The 24,010-nt window shown below is 41.7% G+C and overlaps 1 protein-coding gene across 3 annotated transcripts; it reads right to left on the reverse strand.

Moving 5' to 3' along the window:
* Window positions 1-1,030: 1,030 nt before the first annotated feature.
* Window positions 1,031-24,010, reverse strand: LTO1 (LTO1 maturation factor of ABCE1). 3 transcript variants are annotated; one of them, XR_012082470.2, is made up of 6 exons: window positions 23,813-24,010; window positions 21,456-21,561; window positions 21,059-21,129; window positions 13,973-14,090; window positions 3,327-3,574; window positions 1,031-1,383 (listed from the first exon to the last, which is right to left on the reverse strand). XR_012082470.2 is itself a non-coding variant. In XM_072985913.2 (5 exons), the coding sequence occupies exons 1-5, from the start codon at window positions 23,977-23,979 to the stop codon at window positions 3,560-3,562; spliced, it is 477 nt and encodes a 158-aa protein (XP_072842014.2). In that variant the 5' UTR covers window positions 23,980-24,010; the 3' UTR covers window positions 3,124-3,559. The 3 variants fall into 3 exon arrangements, 2 of the variants coding, with proteins under 2 accessions (XP_072842014.2, XP_020638517.3); XM_072985913.2 differs by lacking the exon at window positions 1,031-1,383 and having other exon boundaries at window positions 3,124-3,574; XM_020782858.3 differs by lacking the exons at window positions 1,031-1,383; window positions 3,327-3,574 and adding an exon at window positions 11,597-13,638.

The raw sequence follows: 24,010 nt of genomic DNA on the forward strand, positions 1-24,010 counted from the left end.
ATGTAACTGTTCCACAATCCCTTTATGTTGCATTTTGTCTATGGCCATCCAGCAAACAAGCTAACCATCTTCCTTGTCCGAAACAAACCCAACTGGCCACTGATTTTTTTATTATTATTATTATTTTGCTATAAACTAGTAAACAATGTGTTTGAGATCCTGTGTAGTGGATAGAGTGCAAGACTAGGATTTAGGAGATCTGGGTTCAAATCCTGTCTCAGCCACAGAACTGTGTGTGGGGGGTGGCAGTCCTTAAAATAGCTGTAACTATAGGAGATGTTTCTTGAAAACTATTAGGGTAGGATGCCATAAGTCAAATCCAGCTTGATGGCACGAAACGCACTCCAAGGTACTCTTGTGGCTGAAAAGTCCATTCATATGGTAGTTTCACTTTTTCTATATTCAGTATAGCCTTCAAGCCATGCAACAAGAGTAATTAATGCAGAGACAACTCTTTCCCACAATGAAAAGGGCACAGCTAAAGCTCAGTTTTTACAGTCCCTGATTTCAGTGGGAAAGATTGAAGTATGTATCTAACACATTGAGGTCAGTGGGACTTGGACCAGAGTTTTTTAGGTGGATGGATGTGTAGATTAAGTTGCACACAGCCCCCCCCTCAAAAAAAAAATCCTGAAAATGAGGCACTGAGATTACACAGTGAAAGTGTCTGGAGTCACCCTGCAATTTCTTAGGGTCTTAATATAATTGTCTGATCATTTGGAGACTAGCAAGTATGGTCTGAGCTGGGAGGATAGTGCTGCACAACATTAAGTGTTCAGTTGCCTACTGCTCAAAACATTGGTCCCCCCCCCCCCGATAAGATCTGTTTTTGGAGATGAAAGCAGCAGATCATAACTGGCCATTAAGTATTCAAGAGTAAAAGAGACATTACCTGTGGATGTCACAGAATACCTGCATAGCTAGGATAATGCAATTTTCAAAGGGTACAAGAAATCTCACCATGTCTTAACTGGAAGGCACTTTCATACATACTTGAGCACAGCTTCACAAATTACTTGGTTACTTGTAATTTTTTCAGAATTGAAGCTATCTCTTTATTAAAGTTTATTAATTCAGGCAGCTTATATCATCTTTATCCAGAGATGGGCTCAAGGCATCATACAAACACGCGCACGCACGCGCGCGCGCACACACACACACACACACACACACACACACACACACACACACACAAAGTGAATACAAGACTAAAAGATGTAAAACACAGCTATAGAAGAAAATACCCCACCCATATTATCCAAGTCCCTTTTACAGAAAAGCAAAGCCAGTTGCCAAACACTAACCTGAATGAAATTGGTGGCCTACTGGCAGAAAATAATGGAAAGAACCAGCCCAGTCTGCTTCAGCAGGGAATTCCAGAGTCTGGAATAGACCAATAAGAAGGGCTCCTATGAAGACCTGTAACCTCAGGCGGGCTTTCAAGGTAGAATTATTCAGAGAATCTGCATTGACTCAAGTTGGCTCATGACTGAGGCAGGAGAAGCAAGCCTTTCTCCCTAAAATTTGGCAACGAGACACAGCCACTCATTTGTTCCACAAGCCACCCCGACTTTATAACTCAATAACTTTGTATTGGACTGGAAACAACAATGAAGTTGACCCATTGTGTGACTCACATTCTCCCTTTAACTTCCTTCAGCTAACAGTTTTAGTGCAGCATTTTGGATTTGCTGAAATTTTTCAAACATAGCCTTGTATAGATCATGTTACAATAATCTAAATGGGATATAACTAAGGCATCCGTAACCATGGTCAGAGTTCTCCAGAATGAAGACAATGAACTAGCCTCATGTCTACAAAGGCACACCTTACCATTGCTAAAACCATCTTCAAGTGGAGTGCAGCTTTATTTAGAACAATTTGAATCCTATTCTCTGATCTGCCTTTCAGCTAACCAAGACCACCTCTATCTTGTCTCGATGGCCCATTATTGACTTCAAAACACTAGTTTGGAAACAGTTTCCCTGGATATAGACATCAGAGTTCTGTATCATCAATATACTGACAAGCACCAAACTTCAAAGTTCTGGAGGATCTCTGATAGTGCTTTCATGTATATGTTAAAACATGCGTGCCATAAGGCAGTGGTCCCCAACCTTGGGCCTCCAGATGTTCTTGGACTACAAATCCCAGAAGCCTTCACCACCACCTCTGCTGGCCAGGATTTCCATGAGTTGAAGTCCAAGAACATCTGGAGGCCCAAGGTTGGGGACCACTGCCATAAGGGATCTCCAGACCAGTTACCATGACATTGAACTGCATTGCCAAAATACCGCCTGATACCACCTCCAGGAGGGACTGAATCACAATAAAACAGAAATCCATCCAGAGAAGCAGAGGGATACTATGACTGGGAGAAATAGCCCCCATACAAGTAGATGGAAACCGCCACCCCCAACAATACGAACTTCATATCACCCTATTCCTCCTAATCCATTCCAGTATTGTATCCAGGCACTCCTTTAGCACTGGATTGTATCCATTGCAGATGTTTTAAAGGAGAGAGATCTGCATATTGTCTGCATGTTGATGACAAAAGTTTTCAAATTGGAGGCTGAACATAAATTATCCACAAATGAGCAAATATGGGTGATAGTATGTGTGGAACGTATCTGTAGATCTTTGCAAGTAACAGTTTAACTTTGAGTCTACAGTGTGATGCAGCTGCAAAAATAGCTTATGCTACTCTAGTCTGCAGCAACAGAAGTACAGTATCTAGATCAGTGGTGTCGAACTGTGGCCCTCCAGATGTTCTTGGACTTCCACTCCCAGAAGCCTTCACCACCACCTCTGCTGGCCAGGATTTCTGGGAGTTGAAGGCCAAGAACATCTGGAGGGCCACAGTTCGACACCACTGATCTAGATCAAAACAACTGATCTGGAGAATCATTGTCTCATTCCATTCTAGTTTTGTCCAAGCTCCACCTGGAAGAATATGCCAAATTCTAGACACCACAACCAGGGAAAGATATTGAGAAACTGGATCATTTCCAGAGAAGAGTGACTGAGATTGTAAAGGGTCTGAAAACCCAACTCTGTTAGGAGCTGTTGAGGAAGTTGGGATGTTTTGCCTGAAGAAGAAAGGAGTGAGAGTTAGTATGAGAGCCATTTTCCAATATTTAAGGATTGTCATGAGGTAGACATAGTGTTGTTTTCTGTGGCTCGAGAAAACAAAAAACAATGCTGTTCCTTTAACAGAAGAACAAGCCTAGAATGGATACCGACATGGCAAACTAATTGTCTCTTTTTAGGTCAAAGAAGCAGGAACATAAGGTGCCATATATCAGGTCTACAGTTTGCTTTACCTAATGCTGCTTTGGGCAAAATGTGGCCCCGAAGGTGTTTTGTTGATTCTGGATGCCTCCGAGAGCTGCAGTTCAACACCAGAGTACTCTTATCATCACTTCAAGGCCATTGTTGTTATATGTCTTTAAGTTGCCTCCGACTTATGGTGACTCTATGAATGCGTGATCTCCAAAATGGCCTCCCCTCAACTTCAAATGGACTTCTGATGTTTTCTCTCTCTTTTTTTTTTTGGTCAGCTGCATGGCTCCTGGAAGATAATTCAATATGGAAGATTGGTCCATGGACCAGGCAAAACTGCCCACCTGAATTCTAGTCCAGCATTGCAGTCACTGGCAGCAGGCTGGGGAAGAAACATAAATATTCATAAATTGTCCTGAGAGGATGTTGCATTGTTAGCCTCTATGTTAAAGCAATGTCCCAAGATAGAGCCTCCAAGCTGAGCAGCTCTGCGCAATCCCCAGCCTGATGACATCTTCTGCTGGATTTGAAAGCTTGTGTATTTTTAGTGGATCATTAAGACTACATATTTCCTATCCTTGTTTGTGCACCATCCAAGCATCTTTCCTGGCTAAGCCACCACCAAAAGATCAATTAATTGCTTTGTATTGAACTGTTAACAATTCATTTTAAGTTGGTTTGAGAATAATTTTTAAAAAGGCAGAATATTGTATAGATCTTGAAAATCCATAATTAAGTAATAAATCAATACATCAAAGAGATTTAGACCACAGAACGTTGATTTTACTGCCTGAAGTTGTACTATTCAGAGAGAAAAAAAATAAACATGGGTGAAGAAAGTATCAGCATGTGATTTTTCCCTATTAAAATAAATCAAATAACCTTATCCAACATTTTGAACAAGTTTGTCACCTGTTTAAAATCTTACATATTGCATCATACGGATTAACTCTTGCCAATAAAATGTATATTGGAGCTGCAAAATCAATAAACTGAGAATGCAGTTATAGCTATTTTCATGACTGTCCATTTTCTACAGCGCAGATGGTAGAAAAATATAATGTTCCATGATTCTTAATTTCAGTGAGGAGAACTAGTTTGGCAATTGTTCACCATGACCAAAATTTGTATGTCTCTGCATTTGCTAATAAAAATGGTAAATTAAGACTTTGCTTCATTTTTTTAAATGACTATCCTTAAATGTGTAGGGCTTTTTTTAAAAAAATGTCAGTTAGAGAACAATGTAGGCATGTGTTTTTAAACTACTGTTCGTGCAGTCTGGTCAGGACTGTGTGACACAGTATACAGTGTTTTGTCATCCAAGGAATGTCTTTGATCAAGAGTTTATGCAAGAAGGGGGAAAAAAGCCATGAAACCCTAATCCGTTCCCACAGTCCAGTAAACGTGAGCTGGACAAACACTGGACAATAGCAGTAAAGCTTGCTGTTGGAACAATAGCATCAACTAAAAAAATTAAAGAGCTGCTGACTCATAGTTCCTACATTCAAGAAAGATTCCATGCAATATTGATTAGTCCCTGAATTCTGAGACCAGAAGATTATACACATCAATTATACCTTCCAAGTATTTAAAGAAAGCATGTTTTTATGGGCCTAAACTTAATGAAGAGCAATTACAGAAAAGCTGTATGAAGTGCGTGTCTCAGGCATCAATAATGTTTGCTCCAACAGCATTCCTAAAACCATTAATATATAAAACTACTGAACCATGATTATTCTATTAAATTTTCCAAGTCTTGATGCAAAACATTTCTATATGCTACTTGACTGGATGTTGTCAAACATTTTCAAGATTTAAGAAAGAAATCTCGGTGCTGTTTCCAAAGTGCATTCAAGCCGCCTTTATATTTGAGGCATGTTAAACACAATGGATCCTGTTTCATAAAGGAAACGTGCTATAAAGAGAAGGTTAATGCAAGATGACGGTGTATGGTAAGTAGCATCAATACAACATTGTTCTCTAATTTCAACCAGGCCAAGCTTTCCCGTTAGGCAAAATGATGTGACTGCTTCGTGTGGCAGACTAGCAGGAGTAGCAAATTTGCCATTTCCTCCCACTCAGGCATCCCCAAGGTAGGCTCACCAAAAAAAATTCTATTAACTGAGCTGGTGAAGTGGGCTGAAAGAGCCTCTAAATGGCCAATTGTGACCCCTGAAAGGTTATATTGATTTGTTTTATGGCATGGGGTGGGCTCAACAGATTCCATGTGAGTTGTGGGTCACACTTCACCTTCGTCTACTGTAAAATATACCCAAGCTTTCAGTCTCCATCTCAGTTTCCCATTCTCCCTTTCTGTATGCTTTCTCAGGGTGTGTGTGTGGGGGAATGTTATGACGGGATTTTGGAACCTGAAATATTAGCAGGCTTTTGACTAGGTTTTGATTTAGCTGTTACTTTCACTTCAGGAAACAGGTTCTTTCAGACTGATCTGGAAGAACCTGATTCTGCTAGACATCAGCCAAACCTGTTGCACACACCCCTTCATGGGCTGTAGTTTATTAGAAATTTCTGAATGGGAGATGGCAATTTATCATTAATGAATCAATTAAAATAGTTAAACCCTGCTGTATATCAAAAGATTTACAGTCAATACTATAATCTGAAGCAGTTTAAAACAGTCTGAAAGATGATTAACCCATAGATTTAGTTATATCAGAATGACATGACCTAATCATGCCAAGAGTCCTATCGCCCAGAGACTTTTGTAAGGAGTCATAGTTTAGCTCAGTGGTTCTTAACCTTGGGTTACTCAGGTGTTTTTGAACTGCAACTCCCAGAAACCCCAGCCAGCACGGCTGGTGATGAAAGCTTCTGGGAGTTGCAGTCCAAAAACACCTGAGTAACCCAAGGTTAAGAACCACTGGTTTAGCTCATTGCCACAATGAGATCAACATCGGTGCCAACCAAGCCTCTGAGTGGAGCATATTCCACAAGGAGGGTCTCACAGCAGTATCAGCTGAGTGCAGAAAGAATAATGCGTATGCCATAAATGCTCTCTTAAATTACATATTCAGTGCTGCTACCTAGTTTATAATCCCGCTCACTGCAAGCCTCTATGTTATAAAATGAACCCCTATTGAACACATATAAGCTTTAAGGCATTGGAATTATATTAGCATAGAGATTTTTAAGAGCCTAAATTCAAAGGAAAATATTCATAGGTAAAGCAAAAAGTAAAGCATGCTGTTTCTATACTGCCCTATAGCGCGCTCTCTGAGCAGTTTACAATTTAATTATACAGGCTTCACAGTCAGTGTAATTTACTGACCTTGGAAGGATGGAAGGTTGAGTCAAACTTAAGACAGCTACCTGAGTCTGGGATAAAACTTAAGTCATGAACAGAGTTTAGCCACTGCACCACAAGGGTACCAATAATATGACCTGTTTCTCTGGCCCTCAGGAAACAGATTGTTTCCACTGGTATTCAGTCTGCAGCTAGAATAATTTGGATCCAAAACATTATTCCAGGTGCCACTGTACAAAAATCTCTGTGGTTCTTGATCCTTCATTCTGAAATGCCAGATGAAGGAAGAGTGAAAAGTGGCAGAAGAAACACACAGATATGCAGGTGACATCACATTAGTGGCAAAAAGCAAAAATGTCTGGAACCTTCTATTGATAGAGGTTAAAGATGAACGTGGAAAAGTAGGGTTAGAGCTGAACATTAGGAACACAAAAATAACAACTACAGAAAAATTACACCGGCTTTCAACAAAGTTAGAATTCACTTTCCATCAATCCCTATGCCCTGCTATAACTATGACATACCATCTTCCTGTTGATACAGTCTGCTATGGATTGCGAATCTGTGACATTCTGGCATACTAGTTAAATTGAGTACTCAGTGTTTCTCCTTATCCCCTCCTCCCTGCCCATTAAGTGAATGTAAACAATGCATATAATGAGAGAATTCCCATAAACATATAAATATATCCTGAGAAAAAGTGACAATTTTTGGGTTTTGTGAGTATTTTGTTTCTGCCATGACAGGACTTGGGTTCTTTTGACAGTGATCAGTAGGATTTGAGAACCATGAACTGCATCACTATAAGGTCCCATGGCACTGCGAAAACACTAACTGCGTGATGAAGGTACCCCTGCAAAACCGGTGACTAAACTTCTCCTTAAAATTGGCTGATTTTGGTTATTTAAGCACAGTGCATGAGAAGGCAGGGTGGGGGTGGGGGAATGTCTTGGGACAGTCCTGGATGGAATAGACTATAGACAGCTAAACATAAAAGGGAACATGCTACTTAGGATCAAAGCGTTAAGGTCATTTCTGTCTGTGTCAAACATTAGTGTTAAGTTCTTGTGTGAGGGGAGAACTTTCTTACACGTTTTAATGGTCTAGGTTGTGTTACTCCTAAACGCCGTCTTTGACATAATTGAATCTTTGCCTTAAAAGCTGCCGCCTGGAAAACAGCATTCCACGGTTGGCATGCTGTATACAGTATTTAATTTGGCAGCAAGAAGAACAATAGGTATAGACATGAAAGAGTTGATGGATCTTAGGTTTCAGAAGCTTCACAAATTGAGATTAATCTTTTCTGTGTCAATAAAATCCAATATAAAGGAATCAATGCCTTTTCAAAATTAGTGTGCAATATTAGCATGCAGGTGAATTTATTACTAATTTACCTCAGTTCCTTCAGATGTAGGTACTGCAGAGTTAAGACAAAAAAGACTAAAGTGAGCTTAAAAAGAGAGGGGGTGGGTGGGGAGAGAAATAAACAGGCACTGGTTCCAAAAAAATAAGCGATTTAATGTAACATTTTCAGCCACTAGAAATAGAGGCTTGTAGCTCAGTTAATGAATGTAGTTACGATAAAGCAAATATTCTCTAAGGAGAACTTTTCAACATCAAGAGCTGCAATGGAATGGACTGCCTTGAAGGATGGTGGACTCTCCTTTACTGGAAGTTCTGGACAGAAGTTAGATGGCCACTTGTCAGGGTTGCTTTAACTGTGGATTTTCTACATCACTAAGGGATGGAATCAGTTACCCTTGGAGGTCCTTTCCCACTGTATGAGTTTATAAACACATCTAATTAATTCTTAAAAGGCATGTCCAAAATAAATGGGTTGGCTTTTCCATTCTTGCTGGCATATTGAGTGCAGCACCTTAAAAGCGTTATCTTTTAACATTTTAAATACCGTATATACTCGAGTTTAAGCCGACCCGAATATAAGCCGAGGCACCCAATTTTACCACAAAAAAACTGGGAAAACTTACTGACTCTAGTATAAGCCAAGAATGGAAAATACAGCAGCTACTGGTAAATTTCAAAAATAAAAATAGACACCAATAAAATTACATTAATTGAGGCAGTAGGTTAAATGTTTTTAAAGATACTGCCCTTCTGAGCTGTGAGACACACTTCACTGCCTGTGGAAGGAGGACTCATACCGCCTGCTGAACTTATCTACTGCTCTACTGCTGCGTAACTAGAGGGAGAGAGACAGAGTATGGAGGACGGAGGTGGGAGGAGGAAGGTGGGTACATAGAATATACAGGAGGAGGATGGGAGTGTCCTGGAAGAGGAAATGCAGTGTACTTAACCCAGGTCATCGGACTACCCACAGAAGCTGCAGGTGCCCGTAGATGAGTGGGGGAGTCCGGACAACACTCACACAGCAGGGGAGAACATGTAATTTTGACATTGAGTCGAGTATAAGTTAAGGGGGTGTTTTTTCAGCAAAAAAAACCTGTGCTGAAAAACTAGGCTTATACTCGAGTATATACAGTATATGCAGAATACATCATGCAAAGGCAGGAGTGGATGAATCCCAAACTGGAATTAAGATTGCTGGAAGAAATATCAGCAACTTCAGATATGCAGATGATACCACTCTGATGGCAGAAAGTGAGGAGGAATTAAAGAACTTCTTAATGAGGGTCTGAAGCTCAACATCAAAAAAACTAAGATCATAGCCACTGGTCCCATCACCTCCTGGCAAACAGAAGGGGAAGATATGGAGGCAGTGACAAATTTTAGTTTCTTGGGCTCCATGATCACTGCAGATGGAGACAGCAGCCACGAAATTAAAAGATTCCTGCTTCTTGGGAGGAAAGTGATGGCAAACCCTGACAGCATCTTAAAAAGCAGAGACAGCACTTTGCCAACAAAAGTCCGCATATTCAAAGCTATGGTTTTCCCTGTAGTGATGTATGGAAGTGAGAGCTGGACCACAAAGAAAGCTGACTGTCGAAGAATTGATGTTTTTGAATTGTGGCGCTGGAGGAGGCTCTTGAGAGTCCCCTGGACTGCAAGGAGAACAAACCTATCCATTCTAAAGGAAATCAACCCTGAGTGCTCACTGGAAGGACAGATCCTGAAGCTGAGGCTCCAATACTTTGGCCATCTCATGAGAAGAGAAGAATCCTTGGAAAAGACCTTGATGTTAGGAAAGTGTGAAGGCAAGAGGAGAAGGGGACGGCACAGGATGAGATGGTTGGACAGTGTCATCGAAGCTACCAGAGTGAATTTGACACAACTCCAGGAGGCAGTGGAAGATAGGAGGGCCTGGCGTGCTCTGGTCCATAGGGTCACGAAGAGTCGGACATGACTAAATGACTAAACAACAACGAATGAGGGTGAAAGAGGAGAGCACAAAAAATGGTCTGAAACTCAACATAAAAAAAACTAAGATCATGGCCACTGGTCCCATCACCTCCTGGCAAATAGAAGGGAAAGATAAGGAGGCAGTGACAGATTTTACTTTCTTGGGCTCCATGATCACTGCAGATGGTGACAGCAGCCATGAAATTAAAAGACACCTGCTTCTTGGGAGGAAAGCTATGACAAACCTAGACAGCATCTTAAAAAGCAGAGACATCACCTTGCCGACAGAGGTCCACATAGTCAAAGCTATGTTCTTCCAGTAGTGATGTATGGAAGTGAGAGCTGGACCATAAAGAAGGCTGACTGCTGAAGAATTGATGCTTTTGAATTATGGTGCTGGAGAAGACTCCTGAGAGCCTCCTGGACTGCAAAGAGAACAAACCTATTCATTTTGAAGGAAATCAACCCCTGGAAGGACAGATACTGAAACTGAGGCTCCAGTACTTTGTCCATCTCATGAGAAAAGAAGACTACCTTGGAAAAGACCCTGATGTTGGGAAAGAGTGAAGGCAAGAGGAGATGGGGACGACAGAGGACAAGGTGGTTGGAGAGTTATCATCAAAACTACCAATATGAATTTGACCCAACTCCAGGAGGCAGTGAAAGACAGGAGGGCCTGGCGTGCTCTGGTCCATGGGGATACGAAGAGTCGAACACGACTTGACTAAACAACAACCATTTATGTGCCTTAAAAGTAACATTCCAAGTTCTGCTCCTGGCAGCTATTCTTAACCCAACTTCAAGCAAAAATCCTGTTGGCTGAGTTCTACCTACCAAACAAAAAATCATGTTATTGTTAGCAGAAGGCTGCTAACAATTAAAGACTTCTTTCACAATATATGAGGCTCAAAATCAAGCCAAAGTGCATAAAATGGCTTTGTCTCTTTTATTATATACAAATATGGATCCACATGAACATGAGTAGAAATCCATTCACTCAGAACTGGTGTCTCCTCCCTCGAGGATATGGAGTACTTTAGAAATGGCATGAGGGTGCTATGTTTCTGACATTTCAGTACAGATCAGAAATACTCATTGTAAACTGCTGCTGCCAAGTTTCCTTCAGTGACCTAAGGCTCCCACATGCATAGAAAAACAACAACAGACAACATAGTCAACAAAATGTATTTCTTTTTGTATGTGCTGTTACATTTTAGAACAACATTCCTTTTTCATGAGCTGTACATGGTTATGTACAAAATAGGCACTACACCAACTGCAGATTCAGTCGTATCTCCTATTACTCACCCACCCCAACACTCTCTCAACCCAGCAAACTGAGTAGTTGGTAAACTGTACCATAGCCAGCACTGTACATTTGGCCCTCTTTTCTACCATCCTAACATACTATGAAAAGTAATGCTTTCCTCCTCTTCACTGTGTTCCAACATTTATTTAATTCAGGTAATTTCTTCTCCCCACAGTAAAAACCAAACAATTTAAAATTATCCAATTCTCATGTCTTCCAATTGAGATAATCATTTGGATTGTCACTGAAGTTGATCTCAAAACAACACCATTGAGACAAAAAGAAAAGGACACCCAACCAAGATATCCACAATATCCAGAAGGGACATAATGCTAAGTGGCCTGCAAATGTTGCCATCTTCCATGGCAATATATTCAGGTACTATGATCACTGATCAATTAAAAGACATTGCGCATAAATAGTTGTCAATAGAGCTTTAATAAAAAGTACAACTGAACAATCCACAGTAGACTATGTAAAAACATGGAAGACGAATATTCAGCACAAAAACAAACATTGTGGGACAAAGGCATGCTTACACTTGACTCTTAAGTCAAAATTGCATCCAAGTGAAATTAAAAGGAAAACTGAGATATACCTGCATTGCATCCAATTTTGCAACACGACCAAGCTAAAAGAACATGTCAGACAACATAAAATAGGACACTGCATGATAAATTTGTCAGGCTTTTATGTTCAATACGCTGTTTCCAAAACTGACCCCTTTGTTCATTTTAAAGATTGGTTTCAATCTTCAAGATTTCTCGTTGATATAATTATTTTTCCCACTAGGTGGCCCTTAACCAACTGTTTGTTCATTACAATCTATTCAGTGCTTTAAGCACTACAAGGAAAGTCAACAGTTTAAGTGTAAGAGTACAACCCTTCTCTTGTGGGCGCAGCTCTATTGCTAAAAGGGATGCAGCTCTATTGCAGAACACGAAGTCCACTAGGTGTTGGACTGCAATTCAACATTGCTTGCCATCAAAGCCTATTGGAAGGAAGGCACAAAGATATCTGGATGGCACCAGATTCCCCATCCATTCAAGAGCATTATGGCCTTACTTTCTTTCTTCCCGTCCCCCTCCAGCATGTATGCAGCACAGCAATGTAATGTAGGCAATGGGAGGTCTCTGCACCTCTCTCATAGCCTCATTTAGTCCTTGGACTCTAAGCACGTTACCTGAGCTTCAAACTTGGAGGAGGAAGAGGAGGGGGGGGGGAGTGAGGTGGTTGTTACAATGTGTTGCTCACATATCACTACAACAATAATAAACAACCCCAAAGAATATTGTTTTCTTCATTAGGCTGAGTGGAGATATTAACAGGAACAGCTGCATGCTGTCATTTCATTCCTGACTTATAATGACCCTTTCTAGGGATTTCCAGGTAGAGAATACACAGAAGTGGTTTACATTCCCTTCTAGGTATACTGGAGGGAAAAGACTTGAGATGCAGTGTGCAGAAAAAAATGTTTTAAAAACAAAGCTTCAAACCCACTTTGAACTGCATGTATGTGACCTTCACAATACCCTGAAGCATTAATAATAAAAGGCAGCAAGGAATATAGGTACCTTTAATTGTCCTGCCTAAAGCTTGGAGATAAGGTTGCCACCTTTGCCTAATTAATGGAAGAGTCAAGGAAGTGGAGGAGAGAGAGAAATTCCAGTGGCCCCAACTGAATGGAGCCTGCAATCCAAGTAACACGTATTTATTTTATCCCTGTCGTAGAAATTTTGCACCCATGGAATTTCTCCCACTTGTTTCACTTCACAGAAGCAACATTCTCTTAAACAAAGCTTGCTTGAATACATACAGGTCAGGCAACTTGTGTGATGTGTCATCTGAGACCATATCACCTTTATAAAAACCAAAATCATCATCATGCATTTACATACATGAATAACATCTGTTACACAGATTAATTTACTATGTTCCTTTGCACTAATATAGTGAAATACATCATTATGCATATACCCAACAGAATGTAAATTTTTCAAAGGAATCTTTCAAGAGCACTTAGGAAACATACATGAAAATTCCTTAGATTGTTTTGGAGTTAACCTCCAACGTACATTGCACTGGTAGTAGAATGGACTGTGGTTTGTTTGTTTTTTGAGGTTTAATTATGTTCTAGGCCAATGGCCAATATTAAATTCTGAAGCGGTATTTTAAGTGTTAGGTTCACAGTGAAGTCACTGCTTCCTTAAACTGCAGGGTCCAAACTCAACTGACACTGTGATTCAAAGAATGCAAAAGGCAATGGCTTTATCCCTGAACAAAAATGAACCTTCTATGTAGAAGGAAAAAGTCTCTTTCAGCTTCAATTTCTCCTCCCAATATTTCACCATTTCTTTGCATCCTTTCAATGTTTTTTCCTCTGCTCATGTTTTCAGAATGTAAGGGCAGATCCTTCAGAACCAAGTTTAAAATCGGATGGAACATGTAGCAATGAACAAGCCTAAAAAGAAGAACAGAAATTGCTAATGTAGATTTTTACTGCATTTATATTCTGCACTCTCTTTGTTCTCTACTTATGTTATTACACCATTATTTCATGATGGCAGTAACATCCAACATCAAGTGAATGAGATTCATTGTCACCCTATGAGACTTTTCCTCCTTATTCTCCCTCCCCCCGTCCCCAACATCTTTCAAGTCTGATTTAGAATTTTCAAAATATTCTGTTGAAAAAAGTTAACAGTGCTTGTTTCAGTGGTGGATTCACCCTCTGCATACCACCCTATGAATATCCCTTGATACACTTGATGCCAATTTTAAAACTCACTACAAACCTGTTTAAATCGTCCTCTGATTTTCTCAAGATCTTCTTGAAGATTGACATAGACAGGATCCTCACTGGGAAATTTCTCAATCATCTGTATTAATGATTCTAGCACTTTTATCTTTTTACTGAAAAACAATACATATACACAAATAGATTTAAATCAACATTTAATAATACAGTGAGTATTCAGAAAGTATCTATTAATGTTTTGAAAGATGTTTAGTCACACTTCTAATATATTTTTATTAGTTTGGTTATTTCTGCATCATAATGACATTGTGACCAATGCATAGAACTACAACTACTGTATTTTTCCGTGTATACGGTAAAATGACACTTTTCCTAAAATCATTAGAGGAAAAATTGAGGGTCGTTTTGTACATGGAAAGAGGTGGAGGCAAAGGAGCAGTTGCGCTCGGCTGCCTCTTGCAGCTGTCCATTGACTGCCACCGCCGCTGCCCAATCACCTCCTCCACTGCGACTGCTAGGGCTCACCTCCAGCTCATGTCACCGCCTTGTCCCCTGCCCGAAGGAAGCCTGCGAGTGGCGCTGGAAGAGGGTGAATCTGGTGACAGAGGCTGCAGTCAATAGGCAGCAGCGAGAGGCGGCTGATCGCAGCTGCTCCTTTGCCTCTGTCTCTGCCTCTATTATTCTATTTACTTTATTTATTATTAGACTTTTACCCGGCTCCCCTAGACAATGTCTACTCGGGGCAGCTTACATGGATAAAAAACACAATATGACAAATATAAAAATCATCTAAGACACAGTTTTAACACTTATTTCTAAACAGCATATTACCAAGATGACATAACTCAAGGAAGAAAAATAAGGATCAATTAATTGACTGGAGGGAAGGCCTGCCTGAAGAGCCAAATTTTTAAATGGCTTTTGAAAACACCCAGCGAGGGTGCCAGACGAATTTCGGTTGGGAGGGTGTTCCATAGCCGAGGGGCCACTGTTTCTTGTTTTTTCCTTCCAGGCCTCTCTCGGCGTAAGGCCCCTCAGTCGTCCCTGCTGGCTATGTCGGGTGATTCGGGTAGATCTGGGTGGGAGAAGACGATCTGCCAAATATCGAGGTCCCAAACTCTTTTGGGCTTTGTATATAATCGTTAGCACTTTGAAATCAATGCGGAAATGAATGGGGCAACCAATGCAAGGTAACCAGAGTGGGGGAGATCTGCTGATATTTTCTCACCCCACTAAGGAGCCTGGCTGCCGCATTCTGGACCACCTGAAGTTTCCACATCACTCTCAAAGGTAGCCCCACATAGAGTGCATTACAATGGTCTAATCTCGAGATTACGGGTGCATGGACTAGAGTAGTGAGGGCCTCCATCAAGATATGGTCACAGCAGGGCAATCCACCATAGATGAAAATAGGTGGAACGGACCACGGACGCCACCTGGGTTTCCATGGTAAGTGCCGGGTCCAGATGTATTCCCAAGCTGTGGACCTCACTCTTTGCGGTAAGGGTTGTCCCCTCCCAAAATAAAGGGAGTCACCTAAACCGCTAATGGAGGGACCACACACCCTCAAGACCTCCGTCTTGTCCAGGTTCAGCCTCAACCCATTCAGCAGCATCCACTGCAGTATAGTCTCCAAGCAGCGCTGAAGGGACAGAATGGCATCCACTGAAGTAGGTGAAAAGGAGATGTAGAGTAGTGTGTCATCAACGTACTGATGGCACGATGCCCCACACCCGCTGATGACCTCACCCAGCAGCCTCATATAGATATTGAACAGCATTGGAGAGATGATTGACCCCTGCAGAACTCCACAATTGAGGCTCCACGGGGCTGAGACATTCTCCCCAAGCTGTACTCTCTGGGGACAGTCCTCCAAGAAGGAATGGAGCCAGGCAAACGCCAGGCCACCAATTCCCAACTCGAAGAGCCTCCCCAGGAGGATACCATGGTCGACGGTATCAAAGGCGGCTGAGATATCAAGGAGGACCAACAAGGACATGTTGCCCCCATTGGCCTCCCTCAACAGGTCATCCAACAGTGTGACCAGTGCCGTCTGTGCCGTAGCGCGGCCTGAAGCCCGACTGAAATGGGTCCAGAGCATTGGTTTCATCCAGAAGTGCCTGAAGCTGGTCAGCCACCACCCTCTCAACCACTTTGCTGGGGAAGGAAACATTGGTGACGGGCCTATAATTTCCAATGTCGTCCGCCGCCAAATTTAGTTTCTTCCTAATGAGTCTAATGAGTGTCTCCTTGAGGGGAAGGGGAACCTTGCCCTCTTGGAGAGACCCATTAATTATTGTGGTGGCCCATTCAGTTCTTACAGGCCTGGCTGCTTTGATTAGCCAGGCCGGGCAAGGGTCAAGAGAGGAGGTGGTGGCCCGGCAGCGATCAAGCTCCTTGTCCACCAAATCTGATGTCACTGGCTGAAAGCAATTGAGAATCACCGGGCAAGGCGGGGCGCTGGACATCTCTGCTCGATCCATTGTATTTAAAAAAGGAGAGAGGTCACGATGGATGGTCTCTACTTTTGACTTTAAAAACACTGCAAATTGGTCAGGTGAGATGCTAGTGGGAGGCCCTTCACCCAGACCAATTCCAGATAGATCACGAACTATACGGAAGAGTTCCGCCTGCTGACTGAAATCTTTGCTTATCCAGTCAGCGAACTGAGATCGTCTAGCAGTCTTTACCTTAGCCAGGTAACGGTTAGTTGCGATCCTAACAGATTTCTTATTATAGCCCATCGGTTCCTTTCTCCAAATGCACTCTAGCCGTCTCCTGTTTTGTTTCATTGCTCATAGATCCTGATTATACCAGGATCCCGGCCGAGCTCTGCTCCTGAGAGGGCGTTTGGGAGCGATCATCTCTACGACCCTAGTAGCGGTGGAGAACCATCCGTCCACCAGAGCTTCGACAGGAGCGCCAGACAGTGCAGTTGGAATCCCTCTCATGCTATCCTGGAATCTCAGTGGATCCAGTAACCTTCGAGGGCAGACCATTAAAATAGGTCCATGCTCCCTGCGGGGAGGAAGTGCCACCGAGAGGTTACATTTTATTAAGAGGTTACATTCTATCTCCTGCTGCTGTTGCCTCTGCCGCCAGATCGCCTCCTCCAGCACCACTTACCGACTCCCTTCAGGCAGGGGACAAGGCGGCAACGTGAGCTGGAGGTGAGCCCTGGCAGTCGCACTGGAGGAGGTGATTGGGTGGTGGAGGCAGCAGCAGCAGAAGACGGAGGAAGAGGAGCAGCTGTGCTGGGCCACCCCTCGCAGCTGCCCATTGACTGCTCCTCCATCTCCGGCAAGGGACAAAATTAGGGGGTCATTGTATACATTGGGGGGGGGGAAATCATATACACGGAAAAATATGGTACATTCACTGAGCCTCATCCTCATGGTGATTTCGGCCACATTTTCCACATATTCACTGCAGTATGGGAACCTTTTCCGCACAGCTTATTCACATTTGCAATCTATAAGGGTGAACCATGAGAATCAGGATAATGATACACAGAACACCACCACCTTCCTTAAACAAGTGCAGCTAAGGAACCATGTGTTTCACCCAATCCACAGTTCCTTTTAACACCCATTATTTCAGCAAAGTGAGATGCGGCCATGCCACTTTAGAAAAAATGGTAGCTGAATAAACCACTTGATTAATAAGTTACAAACTGATCAATTAAAGACACTTGGGTCAATACTCCAGGCAATGCCATTACTGTATGCCACCTTCTGCACCAACTTTCCGGAAAGCTTTTAGAAGTTATGCCTTGTGTGCCAGGAATCCAGCATTTTTCTGCTGAAGGGAACTCCTAGGAGGAGGAGAACAGAATACAACTCTTCAGTGATCCTTTTTTAAAAAGCACAGCAAACTATGCTGCTTATATACCACCCCATAGCATGTAAAGCACTCTCTGGGTGGTTGACAGTTTATTTATTCAAACTACATACGGCCACAAGCAAGCTGGGCACTCAATTTATCAACCTTGGAAGGATGGAAAATGGAATCAACCTTGACACAGCTACCTGAGCCTGTTAGGAGTGACCGCAGGTCACGAGCAGAGTCATAACTGCAGTACTGCAGTTTACCCACTGAACCATGAGATTCCTCCAACTTATGTTTGAAATAATTTGGATACAGTACTTTGGAGCAGAAGAAATGGTCTCTGAATTGTTGTGTAAGAGCCAACAAAGCCCCTGTGTGACTCTGCAAAAAAATTGTATAACGCCTTGTGGTGGCAGATGCTATGAGATGTCCCACAAAACCTAATGCAAAAGATTGTCCAATGTCTTATTCAATGCCTGCACAAGGAACTTGGGCTAAGTCACACAAAACACTTCTGAATATGGAAGTCAGTCATCCCATTAACTAAACTTATCATGGCAGTGAGAGAAGGAGCAAACCTCCACCAGAAAGAAGGGTGAGCCATCCCCTCAAACAACTCCCACGGAGGGTTATGAGACTGTCTATATGCTGTTACTGTTGATGACTCAGTTGGGAATATATCAGGCAAACAGTGGGAAAGCAACAATCGGGGCAAAGACACCAATAGAAGAAGGGTATCTGGCAACGGAGGTGGAGGGAGAGATAAAAGGAAGTAGACTGGGAGATGGAGGTAGAACAGGAGGAGGAGAGAAGAAAGAAGAGTGAGGAACAGAAGGGAGATATACCCTTAGGATGGAGATGGCTGGAAATGGAGGATCCATGGACCAGGAAGACAGTCAGGATGAAATTACCTCTTGAGGAAACAGAGAGGAGACAGCAGTATTATATGACTGCTCCGGCTGAGGCTCAGAGAGAGGGGGAGAGAGGGAGAGGAGATACACAGAAGAAAGGGAAAGAAGGGATAACTGTGCAATTAGGAGACACAGAACCTGTAGAATGGACCGTTTTTGTCTACCTAAAAAGGAAGGATCTTTGGAAAAAGGGAGGCAGACCACTACTAAGCAATTGACCAACAATGCCTACAGAAGGGGAGTGGGATTGACACCCTTGTTATGGGACCATCCACCCCATCCTGCGAATCTGACCTGGAAACTGACCAATCAAGAACACTTTGGGGTGAACCCCCATTGGTGAAGTCTTTCTTAACACCCAAGTGTAAGGACGGTTGGCATAAAAAGGACATATTAGGCAGAACCATTGATCTAACATAAGTTGTTGTTCATGGTTTTCCGTTGTCAGTTAATAAAAAGTGTATGCACTTTGAAGAGTAGTTACCAGTTTTGGGGGAACAAAGGAGAGGATGGAGAGAGCCCAAATTTAAATCCACTTACAGGCAGTCAATGAAGATTTCATGAACTGAGTGATAGCTATCAAAATTTACCATTGCACATGTAGGCACAAAGCAAACAGATTAATCAGAACAGACTAATTAAAAAACTTGATTAAATAACTCAACCAAATCCGCATACGCTGACTGAATGTGTAAAAAAATAGTCCCATGTAAAATATGGGGGAAACTGTGCTTTGTGGAAGTTCCAGTTTTCAACATCAGAGCCATATAAAATGTTTAAAGTCTGTTTATTTAAAGTTTAAGCATGCTGATAGTTCACAGTCAGGTTCAACACAGACACTGTATTTTATATATATTCACAACAGAAACATCTGTTTCTTTACAATTTTAAAAAAGGACATATTTAATTCAATTTATATCTATCCTTCCTGTCACCCAAAAATAGCACGCAGCACAGCTAGCATCTATAGGCTATGTTCTTTGCTTAGATCAGAGATACAGAAACATTTGCCCTCCAGATATTTTAGACAACTCCTACAAATGTTTATGACTGGCCAGGTTGTTTAGCTGTCACTGAAAACATCTGAAGAGCCAAATCTCTGGCTTAAATCACATTCAGTGTACACTGGACAAGATAAATTTTTATTACTGAACCCAGTATAAGAAGCCTGAAATGTAATTTTATTGGGGCTGTATTATTTTTTTCCAGACAACTAGCTACTAAGAAGAAGCTATGCGTTGCAACTTAGAAGGAAATTCCCCTACTTAGCCATTTGGCACCAGCTAGAGCAGAGAAGTATCCATTTGCCAGGCAGTGAGCCCAGAAATGCTTGTCTGTGAAAAGGCACCAATACCCTTCCACACATGACCTCATCTCTCAGTGTCTAGCACTGGAATCCCGCCAATGAAGAATCACCTCTATATCTGAAGGAGAAATAGAAATGGCATGCACATGATGTTTACTGGCAGGCATTTCTAAAGTACTCAAAATATACTGTAGTAGTTCAGCCAAACCAGCCTGAAGGTATGCTACAAAGGGTGAGGCCGGGTGGGGGAGAGAAAAGAGATTGCTAACGCAAGCCCCTTAAGGAGCTAAAGCCATCTACAGTGATGATCACTGATAACACCACCTATTCCAGCAAACTTTATGTACTGTGCCCAATGAAACACAGCTGAAAACCATGCTTCAGCATTCTTCAATATTCAGGATAAGATGGAATCCACAGTTATTCCAAACACGTAGCTGATATATCACACTGCTGGACCAAAGAACCTGATCAATAACACCAATTTAACAACGTTTGTTGAATAATCATCTTTGTGCCTTAAACATTGATGTAATGCTAATGTAAACCCTCTTCCCACCTCCTCTTACTGTATATCTTAGGCCACTGCTGTCTCTTCCTTTATCTAGTGTTACAACATTCCCTGACTTATTCTATAAGTCTGACATTAAGAAAAAGAGAAAGCACTATAGATCTCAAAAACAAGTCAATGAAAAGATGAAACAATAGACTGGAACTGCATGTTCCCCCCCCCCCCCCACCAGCAGTAGCACTTTGCCATGGAAAAGGAGACAATTTTACCCTGTTTACTCTCCCTCTGCATCCTTCAGATCCACCTTCTCGACTGTTACAGAGTGTCTACCAACCCTCAGTACAAGTGTCCAGAGTACAGAAGGATGAAAAAGACAGAGGAAAGGAAACCACTAGAAATTACTGCTCCCCCACTTCTTCCAGCAGAACATCTCCTCTGGATCAGAATCCTTCAATGCATGCAAGGGGGTCTCATCCGTGGGAGGCAAAAGATAGATCCAACCTGTTACATGAACACTGACTTTAAGAAAAGTTTGTGGGAGAACAAGGGAGAGGAAAAACAACCTACCTCTGCTTTTCATCTGAGCCTTTAGGAAGTAACCGCTTCCAAGTCACTGCAAAGCCAAGATATGATCCGATCTATATATTTGAAAAGAAACATTTATTTTTTCTTGTTGTGCCAGTAATATTATTTCTCTTGAAGAGAACATGAGCTATGCATTGAAAAGAATGCCCAAGAAACAGTCACAGCCTTCTCTAAAACACAGCTTCAAATGTTTAACTTAGACAAGATGAGCGTATTACAACAGTGGAAATTTTTGAGTGCACAGTGCATTTTGCAGTGAACTTCAAAATAGACAGTTATACAAGTGCTGAAACCATGAATTAAAGGACACAAAGACTCAAACATAAACTATCACAGCACTTCTTTTGATTGAGACACTTGTTCTGGTTTTAACACATACTTCTAACCCAACGATGGCACCCTGCTGTATTCCGTATTGCCTTCCTTCAATGGCACCAGCGTAAATTCCTTCAGCATAACCTTCTTGATAGCCTTCACCATGAAATCTGTAGAAAGGCAGATTTTGAAAAAGTTTCTGTATTACCCTGGATAAAGCACTTTCTTATACATTAATGGGGAATAGTGCAATACAATACATGTCCATTTCAATACAGGCCCCATCAAGTTTCAGCTGGTTTCAAAGAGGTTTTAACAAATTAATGATATGCCAAGATTGCGTCTAATTTACTACATTAGGACCAATCTTCACTTCATCACATACATGCCAAATACATATTCAAAAAGAACTAGCTAAATGTATATATGTCATTTATAATTTTAGACCCACTTATCCGGGACTAAATTCCACTGAACTCAATGGGCCTTAATTTCTCAACAGACATGCACAATATTGTACCTATTTGGCCAAACCCAGAATACTACTGGAAAAAAACAACATATATTTCATTGCATTTACAATGGTTTGAAATGGAACTTCAGAAAGCCATTCCCAAGCAGATCTGACAGCAAGTCATGTTTTTATTACTTCTCCTTAAGTTTCATTTTTTAATCGCCACAATGGGTAAATGTCCATGGAACTGAAATGCCTGTTTAAGCGAAGGGATTTTACTAAACTTCAGATTTATGGTAAAGATAATCCAATAACTTCTCAGATTCCAGAGAACTTGTACCTATAAAAACTTCTACCACACAACATTTCAAGTACTGTAGTTCTGTTAAAATCCTCAAAAGAAACTGTCAGACAGAACGTAAGACTGACTCTCTCATCACATGTCGATGAGAAAAAAAGAAAATCCAATATATATACAATACTCTTTAGGCTGCAAAAACAGTTGCACAAGCTGCCAAATCTAGAAAAGCTTTTACAAAGGTAAATTTGCTACATTGCAAGGTTGGTGAATTGTTAAGGGCCAAAATATATGCACTGCTGTGTTCTTGATACAGTACATGGTTTTATTTGTTTGAATCTAAGTATGAAATATTGTGATGACTTGGCAATAAACTTGGCTGACTAACAAAGTGCACCTACTGTTAACCTCAGCTGATCTTATAGAGATACAAGCTCCAAACAAAGTACTGTATGTGTGACAATTCTGGTGCCTGGTTACATTCAACAAACTAAATGCATGAAAACATGCCTTTTGAAGGGGCACCATTGTGAGTGGTGAACTCCCCATGAAGAGAATGAGTGGTCCAAATCTCTAATTCAATCACTCCAGAAAAACACTTTCTTGGACCTGGAAAATTTCAACCGCTACTATGACTGTTATAATCTCATTTGGGGACAAACATACAAGTCTTTGGTTGCTTCTTCCCTTGACGTTCTCTAGAAAGACATTATTCTCTGGTGCTTGAGAGTATCAAATTTTAGGTAAAATTGAGGTGATACAGAGGGGTGGAGTAGTAGGCAATCAATTTCTGACTTACACACTGCAGCTAATATACATAGATAGATAGATAGATAGATAGATAGATAGATAGATAGATAGATAGATAGATAGATAGATAGATAGAGAGAGAGAGAGAGAGAGAGAGAGAGAGAGAGAGAGAGAGAGAGGCAAGCACATTTCTAAAAATCATCATGGGGCTTGACTGCTATTTATAAATGGTAGGGCTGATTTGAAGACATACAAGTCTCTACACAAATCTCTCCAGTCACTGAGGTGGAGTAGTAGACAACCAGTTTCTGACTTACACGCTGCAGCTACAATTCCATGAATCTACTGTAAAAATAACATTAACTGTGGGTCTTTATGATGGCAATTTTAATTGTATTTTAATTGTATTTTAATCGTATTTTAATCATTTTATATTTTATTGTATTGAATTTTAATTGTTGTAAGCCACCCAGAGACCTTTGGGTAGAGTGGGCGGCATATAAATTTAATAATAATAATAATAATAATAATAATAATAATAATAATAATAATAATAATAATAATAATAATAATAATCATCATCATCATCATCATCATCAGCAGCAGCAGCAGCAGCAGCAGCAGCAGCAGCAGCAGCAGCAGCAGCAGCACTTGTTGCGAATGTCGGTCTTTGGTCGTTTCCATTTACTGCAGACCATTCCTGTAAACGAGTCAAAGGGACACCCAAGCGGAAAGCGACATTCCCTCCCGCGGTCACAACTAAGGTTCTGCGTCGACACAAGAGCCCCCAATCCCCCGCCTCATCATCCCACCTCCACCCCCGACCCCTTCCCTCCCAGGACCGAAGCGAAGGACAGGAAGGTTCCTCGCCGGGGACGTAAAGGGCGAAAGGGGACCTGGAACCCCGAGGAGGACGTACTTCGTCTCCGCCATGACAATCGCATCAAAGGCGTCGGGCTCGCCCACCTCGGCGTCCATCGCTCCTTCCCAACGCAGCACCGTCTCCTCGCTCTGAAGTCCTGAACAGGCTGCCGGCAGCGGACGGCAAGCCGGAGGGACCAAGCGCGAGAGAGTGTCGCCGCGCATGCTCCAACGGGGAGCCGGCTTTGTCTCCCAT

This window comes from Pogona vitticeps, chromosome 1, assembly GCF_051106095.1.
Source record: "Pogona vitticeps strain Pit_001003342236 chromosome 1, PviZW2.1, whole genome shotgun sequence".
Classification (NCBI taxonomy): domain Eukaryota; kingdom Metazoa; phylum Chordata; class Lepidosauria; order Squamata; family Agamidae; genus Pogona; species Pogona vitticeps.

Excerpts from the sequence above, each read along its gene's own strand:
- LTO1 (XM_020782858.3), bottom strand. The coding sequence starts at position 23,979 with ATGCGCGGCGACACTCTCTCGCGCTTGGTCCCTCCGGCTTGCCGTCCG. Across the intron at positions 21,562-23,812 it reads ATTGTCATGGCGGAGACGAA|ATTTCATGGTGAAGGCTATC; the intron begins GTACGTCCTCCT and ends GCCTTTCTACAG. Across the intron at positions 21,130-21,455 it reads GTGCCATCGTTGGGTTAGAA|ATCGGATCATATCTTGGCTT; the intron begins GTATGTGTTAAA and ends TCAAATATATAG.